Here is a 21,741-nt window from a genome sequence, read left to right on the forward strand (position 1 = left end):
AAGAAAGGCATAAAATTAATTACGCACCAAACTTAGACGGCTCGAGCAGCAGCCTATCCCGAACATATAAACTTAAATGCCGGGACCCCGACCCAGTACCTTTGCTCCGCTTGAAACGTGCGGTCCAAAATAGGAAACGACACGAAGCAGAGCATCGATTTAAATGCGAAAACACATTTGTTTGGTCCACTCGAATGGAAGCGATCTAGAACACGAATCGAACGCAGGAACACAATTAGTTTAGGAGGGATTAGAAATTGAGAATTCGATGGTCACCAGAGTAAATGAGGTATTTATGAGTGAGTGAGGGGTGGCTGAGTCTGATGAGAGTCTGACCAAACCCATTCTCTGACAGCTGACACGACACCATTCTCTTCCCCCCAAAAAAAATGAAAAACACAAAAAAATGAAAAATACTGTCGACCCCTTCCTTCCTCCCTCCCTCCCTCCCTTATCATCGTCTCTGTCTCTGTCTCTGTGTCTCTCGAATCCCACAGATAACACAGAGCACAGAAGCGAGACGACAGAACACAACACAGAAGAGAGAGAGAGTGTTGGATACGTTGTGGTACGAACACATCAACTGTCTGCCTGAGCCTTTTCCCACTCTTTTGTGGTTTACTACCAACGAGAACGGTCCTTTCCTTTCCTTCACTCTCTCTCTCTCTCTCTTCCTTTTTTTTTTTTTTATCTCTTTCTAGGGTTCGTCCTCTCAGCAATCATCCCCGAACCTCCACCCCTCATCAATGGAAGGAGAGGCTGTCGATTTCCACGACGACTGGGAGCTCCTCCTCGACTCCCCCCATCCCGCCGTCGAGGCCCAGCGCGGCTTTGATCCCATCGAGGATGACTCCGAGGGCATGATTCGGGCTGATTACTTCTCCATCGATGGCTCCAAGCTCTACGCCAAGACCCCCCTCGCCCCCTCCGACTCCGCCGAGTCCGACAACCCCAGCTGGGTCGACCCCGGCTATGACTCCCAGTTCGCGGCGAGGAACCCCGCCGAGCTCTGGTCTGATTCCGGCAGCGATCTCTCTGATGAGCGGAAGTTCTCTGATTTCGGGCCCGCGGAGGGCAAGAAGGATCCCGGAGCGTTCGAGGGACCGGGGGCCAAGGACGGGGATGTGGGGTTCGGGTTCGACAGTGGCAAATTGAGCGAGTTTGATGTGAAGAGTGAAGTCGTGAGAGGGGATTTGGGAGAATTCACGGCGCCCGGTCGGGATTCTGGCGGCAACCAGTTCTGGTCCGATTCTGGCGGAGACCGATTGGACAAGGAGAAATTCGATGCTGCTGAATCGAGGGCTGAGCCAAAAGCTCCAAAGGATGAGGGCGAAAGCACGGCAATAGAGAAGGTGACTGTGGGGGCTGGGGGCGAGAGGAGGAGGATTGTGTGGTGGAAGGTGCCATTTGAGGTGCTGAGATACTGCGTGCTGAGGGTCGGCCCTGTCTGGTCCTTCTCTGTGGCGGCTGCGGTGGTGGGGCTCGTCATACTGGGCCGGCGACTGCACAAGATGAAGCAGAAGAGCCGTACCCTGCAGCTCAAGGTTACTCTCGATGATAAGGTTCGCCATTTCTTCCCGATCTCATCTTGTATTTATATGATGCTAACATTGTCGTACTTTGGTGAGATTTACTGGTAGCTTGGTCGTTGCGGATTTTATTGTCACATGATCCGTGCAATGTCGATGTGTATATTATTTTTCCGATCTCACATGTTGTGTGCCTTTCTTCATTTTGTATTATTAGAAAATTGGATCTTTGTCAGATGGTGTTCCCTCCAAACTACTCATCACCTGCTAGAAAATGTATATAGTTTTTGCATCGTGTGCTAATTGGCCTTCATGTCTATGAAAATGGGCTGAAACGGTCATGTGGGATATCATATTCACGCCATGAAAGCTCGGTGTCCTTGTTAACTTATATTGTTAGTACCCATCGGAGATTGTTTTACTGCTTACTTCCATAGAGTCTCGCATCTGAAAAATCCGAGATTGTCAACTGTTTGGAGATTCTTTGTCCTCTTAAAAAAGTTATTTTCTTTTCCTGTTTTCCTGTCCTGCTACGGCAGTGGTTTTGATGAGGATGAGCTTAAAGTGTTATTCCATTTCTCAGTATTGTCGGAAACTTTGGAGGAATATATGGCCATTTTATGGATCTCTTAATGCTGTCGAAAGTAATGGGTTTTTCTCCCGTGGAAGTTTGTTTTTGGCTTAGTGAAACATTTAGGCTGTTCTGATTGAAGCATAACACTATCTTTGAGAAGAAGGTATTGGCCTGGATATTCCTTTGATGTCCCCATGCCTCCTTGTGGACTAATTATCACTTTAATATAGCTTAACTTGCTTTTTTTTTTTAATTAATTTTTCGGGAATTTCATTATGTTTTCTGGTGTTGTGCCCATATTAAGGCCAACTAGAAGCTTTCCTTAAATTGTAAGCGGGGAGGAACCTTAATGCTCTGATATCTGTTTTTGGTTTTCAATTTTTACCGTGTAAGAATGAAATGAGCTGCAGACTTCATCAAGTCGAAAGAGGCTCTTAGCTGGAGTGCATGTCATGCTCTTCCGAGAATGGTTTTTAAGACTTAATATGATATTATGATCACTCATTGAGTTTTTGTGTCCCTCGTTGGTCCACTTCTGCATTTGCAAAGAGATCAACACATGTTTAACTTAGAAGCGTCTCTAATGCAGAAGGTGTCCCAGTTCATGAGTCGTGCTGCGCGTCTCAACGAAGCATTTTCGGTGGTGAGGCGGGTCCCCATAGTACGGCCAGCCCTCCCGAGTCCTGCAGCTGGGGTCGCTCCATCATGGCCCATGATGAGTCTCAGATGAGTTACGATCCTCTCCTCTCCTCTCTGTTGCCTCCCCATCCCCTCCTAAATAGTTATATGGCCAGGCAAGCGATAATGCAAAGTAAGTCCAATGTAAAAGTACATGGTGTTATTCCAGTTGTTGCTTTTGGTTTGTAAGCGATACGGCACTTGCTCTTGTGTATAATAACTCACTCTCGAACATCGCCTTGTTACATGTCTGTTTATGAATGGTGGACCCTACTATTTGATTTTGATTAGTTGATGCCTTTTATCTCCGTGTTCACTTAACCTGCAAGTTAGTAGGGTTGTTAGCATGGCTACTGCCTGAATTAGACATAGATGGATGCGGTTTTTTTTTTTTGCTCAACTCCATGCCGGAGCAACTTCATTTCCCTGCCTCCTTTGCCATTGCTAATGTATTTGAAGCGGGAACTAATTCGTTTGTACAATTTATTTATTTTTTTGAATTTCCCTTTTGGTCTTGTGCCTTTTACTTTTTCGGTTTTCTTGGGCATGTGATTGTCATCTTCTTTTTTCCTACCATACTTTTGGTGAAAGGCGTGTGATTCTCAAGTTAAAGTTGAAGGGAACAAGGCAACTCCCAACCTCTTCTTTCATCGCTTCCCTTCTTCCCTGAAACGTGTGGCTGTCTGTATATTGACTTGCTTGTCATTTTTTCCCAAATGGCTATTTGTATTTATTATTATTTTTTAGTAGTAGATAAGGTTTTATATTATTTATATACGCGTATACATCTACGGATATTTCTATATATACTAACATTTTATTTTTAAATTTTTATGGATTTTAATGTGGTCCTCCCTCCCCTTCACTAGCTTTTGTCTGCTCCCAACTGTTTCATCCTTTTGTCAATAATAATCTGCTGCAAGATGGTTGAAGAATTTACTGAATCAATTGATTGCCGAAGAGAGAGAGCGGGGGCTTTCATCTCTTTATTCCGGTCCCATTACCGATACGAACTTGGTTCACGAATCAATGCGATTCTTCCCTCGGTTTAAGAATGCCTCTCGTGATCTTTAATCTTAAGTGACCGAACTGGTGGCCTAGCGTGTAATGCTCCTAGACAGAATGCTACTTGCCTCTACTGATGCTAAATATGGATCGAGGTTCCGAGCAATCGGTATCCAACCGTAATCCTTCGGAATAATGTGCCTCAGCAATGCCAACATGGAAATGAAATGAACCCGTCTCTTTGGGCATGAGATTAACAGTGGCACTCGGTGACTGTTCCAGAGGATCAGACGGCAATAAATGAGTAACAGCTTCGATTTGTAATTGTCGGAGGACACAAGTTACGTATGGAATGGTTCGTGTTTCGCTCGTTTAAATTTCAAATGTTACCATGGAAAGAAAGAAGGGAAACCGTTGTTTATTGTTCATCTTTTAGTTGGTGGCACTATGAGCAAAGGAGTCTCCATCTTTTACGCGGAGCCAAAGCGATTCATGGTTTTCATTCTCTTGAAGCGTCATGCCGGTCGCACCAACTGACTGCGGTTCTAACAATACGATAACTGCCTGGAATGAAAATATAGTAGCCTGGTAAAACTTTAAATTGTTCATGCATCAAATGATCCATCCCCTCGGGGATGACTGTCCTGTTCTACCGAGATGTGGAAATCACGAAACCAACCTCTCAGGGTGCAAACTGACCCCTCTGTCGAGGCACATGTATTTCTCAGCAACAGAACTTCTAATCTCAAACATTGTTTTCATACGTCCTGCAATCGGAGCTGCATTCTCGAACTCTTTCTAAACAACCTTAGGGAGTGGAATTGGATTAGATGGATCCATCCTCCCAAGAAATTGGGTCAAGATCGATATTGACAGAGCTTCTCGAGGCAATCCTGGTCTGCCTGGTGCCAGGGGCCTCATCCACGATGAGGACGATTGGTGGCTGGGCGGCTTTATTCAGAATATCAATATAGCCAGGTCAGTTGTTGCCGAATTATGGGGCGTAAAGTCAGGTCTGTAGCTGGCCAGACTCTTCGATTCAAAAGGATTATGTTGAGGTTGACTCGTAAATTGCTCGGAACCTAATCGCTTGCCAATATTGTGCTCCATCTATCTCTTCATTGATTTCTGCTATATGAAGAGTCATCCTTGAAGGATTGACAGGACCAAGTGACTCACAGGTATCAAGTAAGGCAACGTCTGAGCTGATTGGCTCGCTTGGGGAATCCTTGGAGCTCCACCACAATTTACATACTTTTCATTGTCCTCCGAAGGGTATCCTTTTTAGTTGGGGTCTCCATACCCCGTCCAATTTTTTTTGGCCCCCGGCTCCATTTACTACCAATAGATAGATCTTCTAGTCAAATCACTTGCAATTGTTCCAAGGTGGACCAAACAGTTTGCTGACATTCGCTGCATGTATCGCGGTCAAAATAAGTAGTAGTTGCTGCAACATTCATGGGTAATACGGACTCAGAGAACAGAGATGTGAACCCAACGATGAAATGATGAGGATAAATGGATAAATTACCTCTCGCAGGAGCCACAGACCAAAGGATTGACTGACTTATGAATATTGCAGACGGATTGCCCTCGGAAGAATAGTTATCTCCTCCAGAAATGGACCTGCTGCTGCCTTGCAGAGAATCCTTTAATTTGATTCTCAACCTTCCAATGCCTGAAAATCATCCTCAAGAAAAGTTTGGTCTCCACTCTTAATATCAATCCAGCTATAGCCTGGATTTTTGGCGACCTTTTTAGAGTCCATTAGTTCTCTCACTGCCCTTGCTTCATCCCATCTTCCCTGAGAAGCGTAGATGTTCGCTAGAAGCACATAAGGGGATGAATTCTGAGGATCCAATCGGTGTAGCTCTTCAGCCACTCTCTTTGCTAAGATTACATTGCCATGGATTCTACAGGAACTAAGCAGAACCTCCCATATAATTGGATCATCCTTACTTGGAACCCTATCTATGAATGCCTCTGCCTCATTAAACCTACCAGCTCGGCCCAGAGAATCTATAATGCATGTGTAATGATCCAAAGCAGGTTCAACTCCATGCTCTCGCTGCATTGAATTAAATATAGTGATGCCCTCGTCGACCATTCCTCCATGGCTGCAGGCAGTTAGCACAGCAACAAAAGTGATGCTGTCGGGCCTCTCATGTGAAGAAGCTATCATGTCTCGATATAGAGCTACTGCCTCATGCCCACGGCCATTTTGGGCATACCCATGTATCATCTCGTTCCATGTGACCGTGTTCCTTAAAGGCATAGCATCAAAGAACTTCCGGGCCCCATCTACGTCTCCACACTTGCAGTGCATGTCAATGAGGGCGCTTCCCACAAACACGTCATTTGCATATCCTTCTTTCACAATCTGAGCATGAACCTGTCTCCCTTGAACTGAAGAAGAAGGCAGCTTCCCACAACAGCTCAGGATGGTTGTGTAAGAGAACTGGGTAGGAACCATTGCCTTTCTTCGCATCTCCTTAAACAATGCAAAAGCTTCCATATCTCGGGAATTAATTGCCAGTCCTGCCATCATGGAGTTCCAACAAACAATATCTGTCTCAGTCATCCTATTGAATAGGACCTGTGCCAACTCTGCTTTCCCACACTTTGAGTACATGGAAATGAGACCACTGGCAACATACACATCTATAGCATAAGTTCCCTTCAATGAAGCTGCGTGGACCTGCCTCCCAAACTCAAAAAGCCCCATCCCCGCACAAGAGCCAAGTATGACAGCTAGAGTGGTCCGATCGGGTTGGACACCTCGAAACTGCATTCTTCTGAAAAGCCTCAATGCCTCGATCTCATTCCCACTCTGGAAATAGCAAGATATCATGGCATTCCACGAGCTCAATGTCGGGGATGACAGGTTATCGAACATCTCCCGAGCAGTTCCGATATTCCCCAATCTGACACATCCGACTAGCATATTGATATAAGTGACTTCATCCGGTTTGAAACCTAGGGACTGCATCCTTTGCAGCAGAAGCATGGCTTTGTCACTTCGGGATTTGTAGCCATATCCAGCTATCATCACATTCCAGGTAACGACGCTCACTTCTTCAGGCAGAAGATTACTGAAGATTCTCTCAGCACTGCCCATGTCTCCATTCTTTGTGTACATATCGAGCAATGAGTTGGTCAAATGACGATCCTTTTCGAAGCCAAGCTTAATAGATAGACCATGTATCTGTTGACCCTGTAGCATACAATGGGATAACTCCTTGCTTTCACCATCTACAGCATCAGGCTCTTCATTAACCCTTTCAGTGCACAGGCCCAGAACGCTCGACAAGGAGACAGAATCTACATTAATCCCTTCCCTAAGCATCAACCTGAACATATGCAGAGCTTCTTGGACCCTTTCAGTCTGGGCCAGCACGCCCATGATCGTTGTAATGGAGACCTCGTTGGGATCAGGCACGTCTCCAAAAGCCCGAACTGCGTCCTCACAGCATCCACACTTAGCATACATGCCCAACAGAGCATTCCCAACATACACATTCTTGTCGAGGCCAATCTTCACGACAAGCCCGTGGCACCTCCTCCCATAAGCTACGTTGGACAAAGCACCACAGGCGCTGAAAACACTGGCTAGGGTGAAACGGGTTGGCACGAGTCCTTGCGAGACCATCCCAGAAAAGACGCCCAACGCCTTATCTTCCAGCCCGTTCTTGGCCAAGGCGCTGATCACGTTGTTCCAGGAGACGGCGTTCCTCTCGGGCATCCGGCCAAAAAGGTCGTGCGCCTCCTGGAGCTTCCCGGACTTGCAGTAGGCCCCGAGCATGGCGTTCCAAGAGTATACGTCCCTGTGGGGCATTTGGTCGAACAGGCGGCGGGCGTAGAGGGTTTCGACGCACTTGGAACAGAGCTCGATGAGGCGGTTGAAGAGGAAGGTGTCGGAGTGGAGGCCGAGGCGGAGGAGACGGGCGTGGAGAAGCTTGCCGACGGAGAGCCATTTCTTGTCGATGCAAGACTGCAATAGATCTGCGAACTGTGCGGCGGTTCTGCTCCTCCCGCCACCTGCCATGTTCATCTTCTTCTTTTTTCTTTTGGCGGGCAGATGAAAGACTTGTTTTTACTTTTTGTACCCCTTAACTACTGCCACTGGTTCATCCAAGAAGATATTCGAGCCAACATGCCATCGATCGGAAAATTTGGGTCCGTTTGATTTCAAAAGTAAATTAACTTTGATTTTGATTTTGATTTTGATTTTGATTTTGATTGTGGAAATGACAAATGAGATGATATTATAAATTTGAGTTGTGTAGTGGGTAAAGTTAAAATCAAAATCATGATTCTAAAATCAGACTATGAAAACAAACGCAGCTTACCATCCCGACTATGTACGGTACCAATTGTTCGGTCGGGGAAGCCTACCCGAAGCCAACCGTATTCAAATCCCTTCGGAGGGTAGGCCACCGGTAATTTATGCTCACGAATCCATCAGCCAGAACATAGATGGCTTGCCTCTCATTCGTCATGGAAAATCGATTAATTAAGGTGCATACAAAATGAACCTGCTCGTGAATCGTGATACGATCTTTCTCGGCCGAACTCGAATCTATGCTCAACATTCCAATGCTATGGTGTTATATCATTGTAACATCAGATTAGATGAATCTTTTCACCTCGAACTTCTGTTTGTTTAGACAAGTCAGCATTTCGGTTTATATGTTGCCCTTTCAGTTTTTAATCAAGAGGGCGATATAAGTACTTACGAGACATTCGATCCGGTAACTCATGCAACCTGCACAGGTCAAGCTGTACATGAACAGATCCAACATCCTCAGCCTTGTCCATAATCCATGGGAAGTTCCACTTTCACAAAAAAAAAAAAAAAGTCGAACAGGCAGGGTGTTCGGCCAGTATCCGAGCGCAAGATCTCAGATCTCACCATAGATCATAAATCCTAGACAATGAAACCTAAGGAGCTAAAGCAGCTAAGTAGCTGGGCACCAAGATTGGTTCAAACTTGCGACTGTCAATCGATCTTTAATCAATATCAACACCCCATTTTGGTCTACCGGCTAGCTCTAATGAGCCCCCGTCGCTATAATTTTTATTCCGATCTTCCAATCTCTCAGCGAGTATGAGCAGAATATTGATCGAATGCGAACCGACTGGAATCCATTTGTTATTGTATTTATTTAAGAGTACATCGCGAGGCATTTACTTGTATATTCATTTATGTAGCGATCCCAGTTGGCGAGTGCGAGGTCTGAGAATCGGAACCAGTCGAGTCAGCTTACTAAATCCCTAAGACGAGCAGGACCACATGAGTCATGGGCTCGGTTCACGCGGCGAACCAGTCATCATGGTCCGATTAACCAAGATGCGAGGACGGTGGACCAATTCCTTGAGGACCCGCTCCTCTTTCAGTCTCTTAACCCGAATCGATCGTTTCTACGAATTTACGATGTCAAACCCAGCGAGACGAGCGAAACCTAAACATGAAGGCTTGTCAAATTCTTTGTAGAGAATTTCAACTGGGCTGTGTTCGTGAATGAGTTGAGGTGGTCTTCCAGGATCAACTCGACAGTGCTCCATTACCAACTGAAGTGGGGTACAGCAGAAGCTAGGAGGGGTAGGCTCTACTTTGAATTTAAGGATGCTGATGAGCTCATGGAATGGGGTAAGAGCCCTACATAATCAAGACTAGAGGACACTGCATTTTCTGGGAACCAGAGAAGGACAATCACCCGTGGATCAGAGAGCATCGGATGACATATACTCAAAACTGCCTCAGCGGTCTGCTTGCACATTTCAAAGGCAAGTTCTAGCATTATGTTGTGAGGAACAACATGTTGCATGGTTCTTTATATAAGGACAGACTGGGCAAAGCTGTTTGGTCTAGCATGTTCAAAATGGCGCAGCAGCTTGACCCATCAGCTTCTCTGCTCTGAACGAATCTCACGTCGAAGATGGACAGGACATAAGTTCTACCCCAGATAGGTGCATTCAACTTGTAAGGGAATTGCAGCAAGAAGGCGCCCTGGTTGAAGGAATAGGCATACAAGAGCACATCTCTAGCCCAGTTGGGTCGACAATATGCGCAGCACTTGACAAGCTGAGCATGCTGGGCCTGCCAGTTTGGTTCACTAAGCTGGATGTATCCTCTTAGAATGAGCACGTGCGAGCAGACGATCTAGAGGTCATGCTGCGGGAGGCATATGCACACCCTGCTGTGGAGGGCATTATCCTCTGGGGATTCTGGGAGCTTGGGATGGCACGAGGGGATGCCCATCTCATCGATGCTGAAGGAGATATCAATGAGGTGGGAAAGAGATTTCTTAGTCTGAAGAAGGAATGGCTGACCGAGACTGCAGGAAGTGTTGATCAGGACGGAGAGTTCAGGTTTGGGGGATTTCAAGGAACATACAGGGTTGAAGTCGCTAGAGGTTCCAAGACAGTAGTCAAGATGCTCTTGGTCGACAAGGGGGAGTTACCTGTCGTGTTATCCTTACAACTTTGATGATGCTACGAAGGACCATGAGGGACTTCCAGAAAACCCAAGCTGCTACAAGCGTGTTCCTATATATGAGACAACTCGCAGTTGCTCTACTTGAGATTATCTTGAAATCAATTTCATTTGAAAACGATTCCACTGTCGAGATCATAGTAAAAATAAAGCCCTAGGTACAATCAGTTCGCGGGAATGTTTTCAAGCAAAAAATACAGTGGTTATTGGTAAAAAGAAATATTTTATGATCTCTCTGCAGTGGCCGTTCACAACCCTTACTATCAGGCATAACTGCTATCAACTTCAAATATTTGTTGAAACATTAAGTTTATTCCATTTTCAATGCAGAATTTGGGCATGTCCTTAAAAGGCTAACCTGTCCTTAAAAGACAACTTTGGATATGCTTTAACTAGGTCGGAGTTTCCTTTTCTCTTTTCCGCCCTTTAATTCGGCCCTCTCTTATGGTGAGAACTTTTCCAAACAGAGAAGCTGCTTGCTCTTTTAGACTTCGACGCGTTACGGGCTAAACTCACATTCTGGCTTCACAGTGTGATATTTGGAATTGCTCATTGAGCCCGAGATGTGCCATGATAAGGCAGACATGAGTAAGCAACTCACCCCCTCGTCGAAGCTGTTGGGCATGGTGTTTCCACCCACACTGAGAAGCCGCATAAGATAGCATCTCCATCCAAACCTCACTCACCAAATCCCATTTCTGCTCATTTTTCCACGACTCTTCTGTCTCCTTGGTATTCACGGATCGAAAAAGAAAGAGGATGAGCATAGTAAGCATGTGCAGCATATGCTTGCATCAAATCAGGAAGAAACCGACTTTGCTATGGGGACATGTTGTAAACTTCCATCCATAGTTTTGATCCTCAAGGTGGCACGCACATCTGCGTAGATAACTTTGCCTCCACTGCCGGAGATTTGCATGACTGCTGTGAGTTGGTATGGGATCTTCCTCCACAGTCTTCCTATGACATCTGGCTGAATGCCGCTGCTCTTGAGTTTACTTCGTGTTGATTTGACAAAGAATCTTCCATATAGCGGAAGAATAGTGTCACTTATGGTGGAATCACCCAGTTCCATCTGACACCCTCTTGCCGACCAATAAGCAAGGCCAGCATCAAACAGAGGGTTTGATATGATATTCTCGGCAACAGAGGGGTCCGGAAATCCATCCAGCACATGATGTGTGCTCTGTCAAGAATACATGAACAGAGTTTGTTTGTAGGTAAAATAAATTTTAATTCTTCTAACAATGAACACTCATTCTTTCCATGGATCTACCTCATAAGGCATATGGGACTCGAGAGATCCTGGAAAAGGGATTCTTTTGAAAGTGAATACCAAGACATTTCATCATATCGGTATGCATTGGTTATTGAAGATTTTATTGCGATACTACCCACTGCAAATGAGGAATTAGTTCACATATCTAATTCTGCAGATCAAGTAAATAAATTCAAGAATTGTGGAGAGCTTTTTGTTCGATGTTGATTCTTTATGTAATAATCCACTGACCTTTGTAACCTTGACATATTCTATAAGCAGGTCAATACCAGCTGGGGGTCCTTCAATGTAGAGTACGACATGGCTCGGCTTGTTTGATATCAAGGAACTCCCTTGCAAATCCTCCCATTCGTCCTTTGACACATATACCTTAAAACATGTATAGTCACTTCCAAATGCAAAGTTGAACTAGTGGAAGCAGCTTCTCATCATGTGATGGGAAGTAAATAGTTATAGCATACTTTCCAATGTTGACATAGTGAGTTGTATTCGAGCCCTCATAATCAATCTTCAATGAGGCCAGGACTTCAGCGAGGCCTTGAACACGTCCTGCTATGTCAACAAAAGCAGCAAGCATGTAACATGCGCCTTGAATAATTCCAGATGTGATGTTCTGTTCCAAGCAGTGCCAAGTCCACTTCCGATTTGTTAAAACAGCGAATCTTCCAGCTGACTTCAGTGAGATCCGCTCAGGGTAATCGTGGACAGAATTTACCACATATCCATGAGAGAAGTTGGGATGCCAGTAGCCCTGTCCATCCGAGAAGTCAGGATGATGAACTATGTTTCCATCATCATTACTTCCGGAGCTACCGTGGTTTGGGTTGACATTTTCCCGACAATTTAGAGATCAATTTGGGGGCAGTAGCATTAAATTCTGAAGAAATGAATTTATATGCTGCAAGCATATGGAATTCTACTGCCGTCACTGGGTTAAATTTTACTGTTATGAGCAGTACATACAGTTTACCGTAGCCACCAATATTAACTTTCCCATTCTTGCAAAGGATATTAGCATCTATAGATGAGAAAGGGCAAGTACCTGGGTTCGAGAAATTTGATTCCCGTGTGTTTTCCCCAAAAATGTCGACAAGAAGCAGATACAGGTCCCATCCATGTATGCACCTTATGAAAATACGGATGACGCCAATCTTTTCAGTAGAAAGCAAAGGTTAACTGCTAACAGAGGTGATTGTACCCTTGACTTTTGGAGAACCTTTTGCCTGCTTTTTCTAGGAAGAGTCTGTCACGGCGTCTTCTCGGTATTGTTTCAGGATAATAACAGCTCATTTCCGTCCACCGTTTGCTGAAGGCTGAAGCTGGGTTAATTGACACTTGACTCCTATATCATGAAAGTGGGACCGTCACGGACTTCTAAATTTTGGACTTCCATGTCCAAACAAATATTATCCGTAGGACCATAACTTGCACTCCAAGTCATTGTACAAGGCCAACTGCAATTGGGACAGTTTCTCACTCCTTGACCTTGGATTGAATCGATTTTCTTTCTTTCTTTTTTTTTTTTTTTAAAAGTTTTTCTGCCTGCTTTTTGGCCCCTGTTCCTGCCCTTTCAGTTAAATGAGAAGTTTCCTGGATAGAAAGCGAGGGAGGGAGGGAGGAGCATGGTGGGGGTACAGGAAGGTATTACAACGTGCAAATGACGCAAGCCACTGGCCAAGCTCCCAAATCGATGCCATGACTGTTCAAACTCGAGCCGAGCTTCATAATCAAGCTAGTAAGGCTTGAGAGCTTTTCGGTCTCCTTGATAAATTTAGTAGATCAGCCATCCAAGTGGCCCGAAGAGACATATATATATGGCCCAGTGACCCAAAGAAGACCAAGCCTGTTCCTTAGTAACCATTTTACAGTGATTGGAAAACAAACTAGGATAACGGGATTGCTCATAAAATAGCATTCTTCCTTCTTAAAGCATGACATATAGATAGTCCGTACCATTGATTCGAGATACTATATTGTTACATTATACAGGTAAACCAAAAGCAAAACATTTGGCTTCATTAATATTTAGAAACTAAGAGGAAGAGCATTAGCTAGCAAAATCGGGAAGGCTTCGTTTAATTTGTCTAGCTACTTTCAGGAATCAACTTATTCTATAAAAGCTACAATATCTCTCCAACTACATAAGCTTAAACTTACTCCTTAAGCCAACCTGACAATCAGGTTGTTATGAAAATGTGACTGCCTACAGACACAAAGTTAACCTTTGGACTATAACTAGAACAAAGAGTTGTCTTGTGAACTAGTGCGTCATCCCTATTGCTAGTTAATCTCTGGTAAAGCTCAGAGAGTATGTTCCAATGCTGCCACTTTGCTCAACTGCTGGGCTATTACGCTATTGGTTGACGGTTCCAGTAACAGCAAAATCTTATATCCGTCATCATAAAAGTCCATCCATTCTGCCAATATTTGCCACACCAGTCCCCCTCTGAAAGCCCCACCATTCCTGGCAAGATCGTAGATGTCCACGTAGACGGCGTTCATGTAGGAGTCCCTGACGTCCAAGCTGTAATGGGGGTCCTTCTTGGATTTCCCGAACTCAGTGGAGACCAAGGGCTTCCCTATAATTGTCCTGGAGTCTTCCAAGTGACTGTCCATCCACCGCTGCACAAAGTTTGTCTAAGCATTTTCATCTTGACCGGATAACCTGCATGTACGTACTCATTGATCAATAGCATACATTATAGTCAATACATGTCAGCTTATAATTAGTGATATGGAATAGTTTATCATACCAAACATCAGGATATGCATGGATTGTTCCGAAGTCGATCTCTTCAACAAGATTGCTCCTGATAAAATCCGTCCCAAATTGATATCCAGGATCGTATTGCTTCCTGTCAGGAATGGAATCCCCGTAGAAACCTTCCATTCCCACAGCCAATAAGTGCTTGTTGAAATATGGCGCCATCCCTTGAACCCATTCCTGTCCTGCGTGCCAATAATTAATCATCAGTCAGCATCAGCTAGTGATTTTGTGCAGAAATTATACACAAGGACTAATATTGCTTATCATATAACAGAAGAGCAATCCACGTACGTTGATTGTGTTGCCAGAGTAATCGACTTGGCAACGAGGTTCATTCATGAGTTCCCATGCCATGACAGTAGGATCGTCTCTGTACGCAATCCCAGTGATGGCGTTGACCCTTGTGAGCACTTCTTGCACATGCCTCCTGTAGTACCCCTTCACCACTGCATTCGTGTAGAAATCATCGTCTCCATCAACAGTTTCCCCGGCATTCCTGGCCCACTGGACATACTGGTCGGCCTTCCTCCGCTATCACAAAATCAAGTGCCTGAAATGGGGAAAGTACACGGCCATTTGGTACATTAACAAATTGTTGCGCAATGCGGATTTTCCTATTTATAGTGGGACGGCGTTTATAAATCAGAAGGCTGATGATTGCTATGATGAAAAGTAAATAAAATAGACACATAAATAAATATATGTCTATAGCCTAATCACATGGAAGACAAGCTCATCATACACGCCAGGAGAAATCTGAAGAGCATGGTCGCCACCATCGCTGAAAGCCCACATCCTGCAGAGAGAGAGCCCTGCTGCAAAGGCCTCACGAAATACATCAGAGACCTTGTTGCGATCAGCAGGCTCGGTGGCAACATTCATCATCCAATAGGAGTTGAAGCCATTGAAGAGGAAAGGGGAACCATTGAGGTCAAACGGAGTTCCCCTAACCTGAACAAATCCTTCCCCAAGAGGAGTGGCCACTTCTTCATTATAGTTAGTCATTGTTGTTTCTGTTATGATGATGCTTGTGAAGTTTTCGAGCTTCACTGCAACAAGCAATGGAAGCTATGATCACGAACAATGTGATTGACCCTGGAAAGAGTACAGATTTCCTGAAGCCTGCCATGGTATTTGGTTTCTGGAAGGGTAGGAAGAGGATTGGTGTGAGGGAATGGGGCGGGGATTGGCTGCTATGTATAGTGAAATTCTGTAGACCTCACACAGATAGAACGAGAGATTGCGTGAAGGGAAAGGTGGGCAGGTCTGTTGACGTTGTACCAGCCAGAAAGGGATAGCAAGGGGGGGGGGGGGGGGGGGGGGGGGGGGGGGAAGAGAGGTAGATGACATTAATTATCAGCATGCATTGCATGTAAACATGTAAATGGGTTGTGCTGAGATTAGGGAGCAGAGTCGATAGAGTGAGAAGCTGGTGGTTAGAGACAAAAACAAGCCATAAGAAAATAACAATGAATGGGAAGAACATTAAAGAATGTGGTGCTGTTTTCAATGCGACTGCTCGGATTTTCTGTATTTATAACGCAGTTACGCAAACTTGTTTTCTAAGACTGGTCCATGCAGGCAAGCTAGCTAGAAATGCTCTAAGGCTATGCAGCCGTGAACTCATGTTTTTACACTTGATAGCAAAATTAAAGGAGCAGACTCTTTTACCTTATCAGTTACACTTGCAATTACTGGGAACATGGAGGAAGAAGCCTTCTCGGGAACTTGAAGATGATGACAGGATGAGCCGCAACTGCCAAGAGATACAATTCCTGAGTATCAGCCCTGAAATTTGGTTGGTTAGACATGGGCCTGCATGGGCATATGGGGTGCTGCGATGGGTCGTAACTTGCTCCATGTGCTCTGATGATGTAACCCATGTAATTCAGTATCATAATATATAAGAAAAATCATTATTCCAATAAAAGACAACCATAACAAGGACCTTTCAGTTTACAATCAGCAGATGGTGCTCTAATAATCCGTATAGAGATTGAAGCGAGATTTACCTGGACTGGGGATTCCTTGGGTATGAACGATTGGCTATAGCTCTCACCGCTTGTCCAATAAATGTTCCCTGGAATAGGAAGCCGAGCTACCAAGCTTAGCTTGAAGAGTTGGATAGAGGGGAACATCGTCAACACCACTATATATAGTACTTTAATACTGTGTTTGTACATAGTTTCGGATAAAAAGCAAATAATCTTCTATACACAGAGGTGTTATAGTTTTGAAAAGGAAAGTAATGCCTCGGCTTCAGAATACATCATCTGTTTGCGGAAAAAGTCCTTCCTCAGCTTCTCCCTGTGATCTCTTGTCCTCAAGCTCCCAATGCGTTATTTTTCATCAGTAGCACGTAGCTTTTCCCGTTTCTCAAGGTGCAACCCAAAGTTCAACGCCGGAATTATCGTATACAACTGGGGGTTAAGATTAGGGAGGAAAATATATACCAGCCACATAACAGCTGTGTATAGTAACTTCTGGCAGTGAGACTGAGAGTAATCACAACCAATAATTGTCGTCTCAACTTATGGTCTTCTCCTTTAGTTTGCAGTTGATCGAGAATATTTTGGACATGCCGGGCACTGAAGTTCATTTATCCATGAGTCGTTCAGTACAAATGCATATTAACAGACCGTACATATGTTAAGAACGTGGATCGAGAATATATGATGAGGCAGAAGTGATGAATAGGATGTAAATAAGTTGGAACTGCGCACAGATACTTTTAACGAAATAGCCGAACCGCAGATCAATATCCTTTGGTGAATCATAACATTCATTATCTGCGGGTGGACAATGTATATGTGCAGGGACTTGAAGAAGAGGATTATTATAGAATTTAGTTGGTGTAAACACGTCATCTTCCAACTGAAAATAGATTTAAGATCAGCAGGCAATCCTTCCTCTTCTGTCCTTTATTATCCACATTTCAGTAAATTAATTAAAAAAACACAAAAATAATTAGAAATAATAATATCGAAACACATTATGGAGGGAGAAGGAGAATATATTAGATGTGACTAATATAATTAGGTAGCATATGCAAGTTCCACTCAAATGTCAAGGAAAATACGAATGAGTACTGTGAGCTCCACATGGCAATATATCAAGATTCCATTGGAAGTTAAAATTCACATAACCATAATGAATCACGTGTTAGTCTTACCTAATATTTTCTCCATAATACAAGGGTGGAGGGTACATGTGGCCAAGTTGGTTTGTATGATGACGTACACATAATTCTCATTTTCCCTATTCCCGGCATTTATGCTGCTTTCATCTGAATACATACCAACGGACTTCCTGGGAACAAATCCCATGGCCCTTTCTGTATATAGTATTATCTGCATGCATGAATTTATGGAGGTAATAAATTACTACAACCAATCAAAAGAGAGTGTAACGTAGTGACACGCACTCTCGTCTATTGACCTAGAGATTGTAGGTTCGATATTTAGTGGGATTAATCGTGTCCCTTTATAAGTTATCTATGATTGCTCTTTCATTATATTAAGTCTTGAGCCTCCTTTGTAACCGATAAAATAACTGCATGCACATGGCTATTCGTTAGGTGCTTGTAATTGGCAACAGTTCAATATTCTTTTATGGGCATACAGATAACAAGACTGAATGACCGAAATGCCCTTTGCTGAGAATTGTCGTCCCACATTGGAGGAATAGAAAGAATATGCAATACTTGACTCGACTCCGTGACTATTCCTATCTGATCTGATCTTTTTGAGCTCAAGCAGAGCTTCACAATTGAGCGAGGCTTTTGATCCTAACCGGTCTCCTTGATAAATTTAATATTATAAGCCAATCTAAGTGGACAGAATAGAAAATATCCAATACTTCGATTCTCATTAATATTAAAATCTGATCAGGACGAACGTTGGCCAGCAAAAACACGACGTTTTATTTGCCTAGCTCCTTTTGGAAATCAAAGGTGGTAGAAAGCTACAATAACTTTCCAACTACATAAGCTTATACTTATTTTATAAGGAGCTATAACCTACTTGACGGTCAGGTCGTAATGAAAATGTGAAGCTATTCTCTGGACTATAACAGAACAAAGAGTTGTATAATTTAGTGTCCTGCCGATTGCTAATCCCTGGTCAGTCTCAGAGCATATGTTCCAGTGATGCCATTTTGCTCGACTGCTGGGCTATTAAGCTGGTGGTTGACGGTTCCTGCGACAGCACAATCTCGTATCCATCATCATAAGAGTCCATCCCTTCTGCCAGTATCTGCCACACCAGTCCCCCTCCGAAAGCCCCTCCATTCCTTGCGAGATCGTAGATGTCCGCATAGACGTCGCTCATATAGGAGTCCCTGACGTCCAAGCTGTAATCTGGGTCCTTCTTGGATTTCCCGAACTCGGTGAAGACCAAGGGCTTCCCAATATTCGTCCTGGAGTCTTCCAAGTGACTGTCCATCCACCGCTGCACAAAGTTTGTTTGAGCATTCTCATCCTGACCAGATAACCTGCAATCACATACTCACTGATTAAATACTTAAACTATGCCAATACATGTTGGCGTATAATTTGTGATGGGGAATAGTTCATCGTACCAGACATCGGGATATGCATGGATTGTCCCGAAGTCGATCTCCTTAACGAGATTGCTCTTGATAAAATCTGTACCAACTTGATAACCAGGATTATATTGCTTCCTGTCGGGAACAGAGTCCCCGTAGAAACCTTCCATTCCAACCGCCAATAAGTGCTTGTTATCAATGGACTTGACGTATGGCGCCATCTCTTGAACCCATTCCTGCATGCCCATAGTCAATCAGCATTAATGGGAAAGAAGTGGATTGATTGCTATATCATATTTATGACGAAAAGCTACGTACATTGACGGTGTTGCCAGAGTAATCTACTTGGCAGCGAGGTTCATTCATGAGTTCCCATGCCATGACAGTGGGATCATCTCTGTATGCGATTCCGGTGATGGTATTGACCCTTGTGAGCACTTTCTGGACGTGATTCCTGTAGTACCCCTTGACCACATCATTCGTGTAGAAATCATCGTCCCCGTTGATGGTGGCCCCTGCATTCCTAGCCCACTGGACATACTGCGGCCTTCCTCCAAAGTCATGGTAGTTGTTAGTCAAGCTCAGAATCAGGCGAATCCCATATCTTCTGGCCTCTGATGTCACAAAATCAAGTGCCTGAAATCGGGAGAGGATGGACGATCCTTTGGTACGTTAACAAATTGTTCCATGGGCTAGCTTAATAGAAATATTGGTGCACTAATAATACATACATACGTATATATTTATATATATATTATGACACCCTACATAAACGAGAAGGCTCGACGATATGATAGAAAAGACATAATAAAGACGCTTAAATATATATAGCTGGATCGTACCTGGAAGACACGCTCGTCATACACACCAGGAGAACTCTGAAGAGCACGGTCGCCACCATCTCTGAAGGCCCATGTTCTGCAGACAGTAAGGCCCGCCGCAGAGGCCTCATGGAAGACATTGGAGACCTTGTCCCAGTCAGCAGGCTCTGTGGCAACATTCATCATCCAATAGGAGTTGAAGCCATTAAAGAGGAAAGGGGAACCATTGAGTTCAAACTGAGTTCCCCTAACCTGAACAAATCCTTCCACAAGAGGAGTGGCCACTTCTTCATTATAGTTATCGTCATTTTTGTTTCTGTTACGATGATGCTTGTGAAGTTTTCGAGCATCCCCACAGCACAAAATGGCGGCTATGATCACGAATAACGTGATAGTCCTTAGAAACAGTACTGATCTCCTGAAGCCTGCCATGGTATTTGGTTTCTGGAATTAGAAATGTTTCCTAGGAAAGGGAAGAAAGGAGATGTTTGGTGTGAGGAACTGGAATGGGGATTGGCTGCTATTTATAATCGCATTGCGTGAAGGGAATGTGGGATGACATTATCCACATGCATGCATTGCGTGTAGCATATGCTACGGTTGTTCTGAGGTAAGGGAGCAGAGATACAAAGAGTGAAGTTGTTGATAAGAGACAACCATAAAACCATAAGAAAATAACCAATACGAAGAACAACAAAGAATGTGTACTCTTTCCAACGCTACTATCCGATTGAGGTTTCTGCATTTATAGCTATTTTTCTTACTGAGCTGGTCCAAGGATGCAAGCTAGCTGTCTACACAGCGAGTCTAGATTTTACATTTGGTATCAAAATCACTGGAGCAAGTCCTTTTACCTTCTAAGTTGAACTCGAACTTACCGGGAACGAGAAGAAGGGGACGGCCTTCTCGAGAATATGACGAGGGGTGAGAGAATAAGCCGCAACTGCAGAAGTATTCAATTCCTGTGGATCAGCTCTGAAATTTGATTGATTAAGCATGGCCATGCATGGCGGCTGCAACGGTTGATAACTTGCTCCATGTGCTTGGATGATGTAACCTGTGTAATCCAACACATACAGTAACATTCTTTCTCCCCTTCCGAGTCCGATCCCAGTATCAATAATCATAGTAATAAAATTCCATATTTGCTGAATGCAGCACTTAACAGGAAGACAATCGGATTCAGAGATTTCAACCAGCCCTCAGGACTAGTGCATATTCATTCTAATAAAATAAGCTTGATCAATGGAAAATTGGTCCATGTTTATGGTTATTCGGAAACCATGGTTTGGATATCGTATCTATTTGTTTTTTCCGACAATCTCTACAAGAAATTTGTGGATTATCCACGCAATTTTCCCACGAATTTGGACATTAAACCTTGTGCATCAATGCTGTCTTTGGATATCAAAATCGAATCTGGTGATTTATCGTCCCATAACCACTGGTTGAAGCAATTAATTCTCTGCTGCAAATTTCCATTAGTTACATCGGGAAAACACTTATCACATCTAACCTCTTGTATGTGTATATATGTCTATTACATAATTCATTAAGAAAATGGTCGACGGATTTGCATGTGTATCTTTGTCTTCCTCGCTAAATGAGCATATTGTTTATTGACGCACCTCATGATCCGTTATCTAATTCTTCCAGTGGTTTTCATCACTAATTAGTTTTTCCATTTCGGCAACCGGGTGGACACTTTGAGATTCTCTATCAAATCGATCGTGAAGGGCATTAATTCAGTCGTTAGTTCTTGCTATCTGTATGCCCGTAAAAAGATTATTAAACTGTCACCAAGTACGACCACTTAATGAAATATTATACTTGTAGTAAATTGAATATCTGCATAAATTCATGCATATGCAGATAATACTATATATAGAAAGGCCCCATGTGATTGGTTCCCAGGAAGTCCGCTGGTATACGTATTCAAATGAAGGTAGCAGCATACTGGGAATAGGGGAAATGAGAATATATATTCACATATATACGCGTCATCATACGAACCAACCAGCCACATGCACCCTCGACTAACACGTAC

General features: G+C 43.8%; 5 protein-coding genes and 1 pseudogene across 6 annotated transcripts; 2 read left to right on the forward strand and 4 right to left on the reverse strand.

The window, feature by feature from the left end:
- Window positions 1-391: 391 nt before the first annotated feature.
- On the forward strand, window positions 392-3,083 carry LOC116203596. Its single transcript, XM_031535395.1, has 3 exons — window positions 392-568; window positions 702-1,562; window positions 2,693-3,083. Exons 1-3 carry the CDS (start codon window positions 407-409, stop codon window positions 2,831-2,833), a joined length of 1,164 nt encoding a protein of 387 aa, XP_031391255.1. The 5' UTR covers window positions 392-406; the 3' UTR covers window positions 2,834-3,083.
- Window positions 3,084-4,351: 1,268 nt separating this feature from the next.
- Window positions 4,352-7,891, reverse strand: LOC116203595 (pentatricopeptide repeat-containing protein At4g20770). 2 transcript variants are annotated; one of them, XM_031535393.1, is made up of 2 exons: window positions 5,318-7,891; window positions 4,352-5,199 (listed from the first exon to the last, which is right to left on the reverse strand). In XM_031535393.1, exon 1 carries the CDS (start codon window positions 7,835-7,837, stop codon window positions 5,450-5,452), a length of 2,388 nt encoding a protein of 795 aa, XP_031391253.1. In that variant the 5' UTR covers window positions 7,838-7,891; the 3' UTR covers window positions 4,352-5,199; window positions 5,318-5,449. The 2 variants fall into 2 exon arrangements, with proteins under 2 accessions (XP_031391253.1, XP_031391252.1); XM_031535392.1 differs by having other exon boundaries at window positions 4,352-5,233.
- Window positions 7,892-9,958: 2,067 nt separating this feature from the next.
- Window positions 9,959-10,276, forward strand: LOC116204144 (endo-1,4-beta-xylanase 3-like). Its single transcript, XM_031536221.1, has one exon. The coding sequence runs from the start codon at window positions 9,959-9,961 to the stop codon at window positions 10,274-10,276; it is 318 nt and encodes a 105-aa protein (XP_031392081.1).
- Window positions 10,277-13,611: 3,335 nt separating this feature from the next.
- Window positions 13,612-14,904, reverse strand: LOC116204145 (annotated as a pseudogene).
- A 98-nt stretch (window positions 14,905-15,002) lies between these two features.
- Window positions 15,003-15,394, reverse strand: LOC116206143 (mannan endo-1,4-beta-mannosidase 5-like). Its single transcript, XM_031538921.1, has one exon. It carries the CDS (start codon window positions 15,331-15,333, stop codon window positions 15,034-15,036), a length of 300 nt encoding a protein of 99 aa, XP_031394781.1. The 5' UTR covers window positions 15,334-15,394; the 3' UTR covers window positions 15,003-15,033.
- Window positions 15,395-18,226: 2,832 nt separating this feature from the next.
- LOC116205886 (mannan endo-1,4-beta-mannosidase 5-like) lies at window positions 18,227-20,146 on the reverse strand. Its single transcript, XM_031538578.1, has 4 exons — window positions 19,716-20,146; window positions 19,192-19,509; window positions 18,907-19,109; window positions 18,227-18,819 (listed from the first exon to the last, which is right to left on the reverse strand). Exons 1-4 carry the CDS (start codon window positions 20,124-20,126, stop codon window positions 18,456-18,458), a joined length of 1,296 nt encoding a protein of 431 aa, XP_031394438.1. The 5' UTR covers window positions 20,127-20,146; the 3' UTR covers window positions 18,227-18,455.
- Window positions 20,147-21,741: the final 1,595 nt, after the last annotated feature.

The sequence above is a fragment of the Punica granatum genome, chromosome 4 (assembly GCF_007655135.1).
Source record: "Punica granatum isolate Tunisia-2019 chromosome 4, ASM765513v2, whole genome shotgun sequence".
NCBI lineage: Eukaryota > Viridiplantae > Streptophyta > Magnoliopsida > Myrtales > Lythraceae > Punica > Punica granatum.

Excerpts from the sequence above, each read along its gene's own strand:
- LOC116203596 (XM_031535395.1), top strand. The coding sequence starts at position 407 with ATGAAAAATACTGTCGACCCCTTCCTTCCTCCCTCCCTCCCTCCCTTA. Across the intron at positions 569-701 it reads AGAGTGTTGGATACGTTGTG|GGTTCGTCCTCTCAGCAATC; the intron begins GTACGAACACAT and ends ATCTCTTTCTAG. Across the intron at positions 1,563-2,692 it reads AGGTTACTCTCGATGATAAG|AAGGTGTCCCAGTTCATGAG; the intron begins GTTCGCCATTTC and ends TCTCTAATGCAG.
- LOC116203595 (XM_031535393.1), bottom strand. The coding sequence starts at position 7,837 with ATGAACATGGCAGGTGGCGGGAGGAGCAGAACCGCCGCACAGTTCGCA.
- LOC116204144 (XM_031536221.1), top strand. The coding sequence starts at position 9,959 with ATGCTGCGGGAGGCATATGCACACCCTGCTGTGGAGGGCATTATCCTC.
- LOC116206143 (XM_031538921.1), bottom strand. The coding sequence starts at position 15,333 with ATGACTAACTATAATGAAGAAGTGGCCACTCCTCTTGGGGAAGGATTT.
- LOC116205886 (XM_031538578.1), bottom strand. The coding sequence starts at position 20,126 with ATGGCAGGCTTCAGGAGATCAGTACTGTTTCTAAGGACTATCACGTTA. Across the intron at positions 19,510-19,715 it reads ATGACGAGCGTGTCTTCCAG|GCACTTGATTTTGTGACATC; the intron begins GTACGATCCAGC and ends TCCCGATTTCAG. Across the intron at positions 18,820-18,906 it reads CATGCATATCCCGATGTCTG|GTTATCTGGTCAGGATGAGA; the intron begins GTACGATGAACT and ends ATGTGATTGCAG.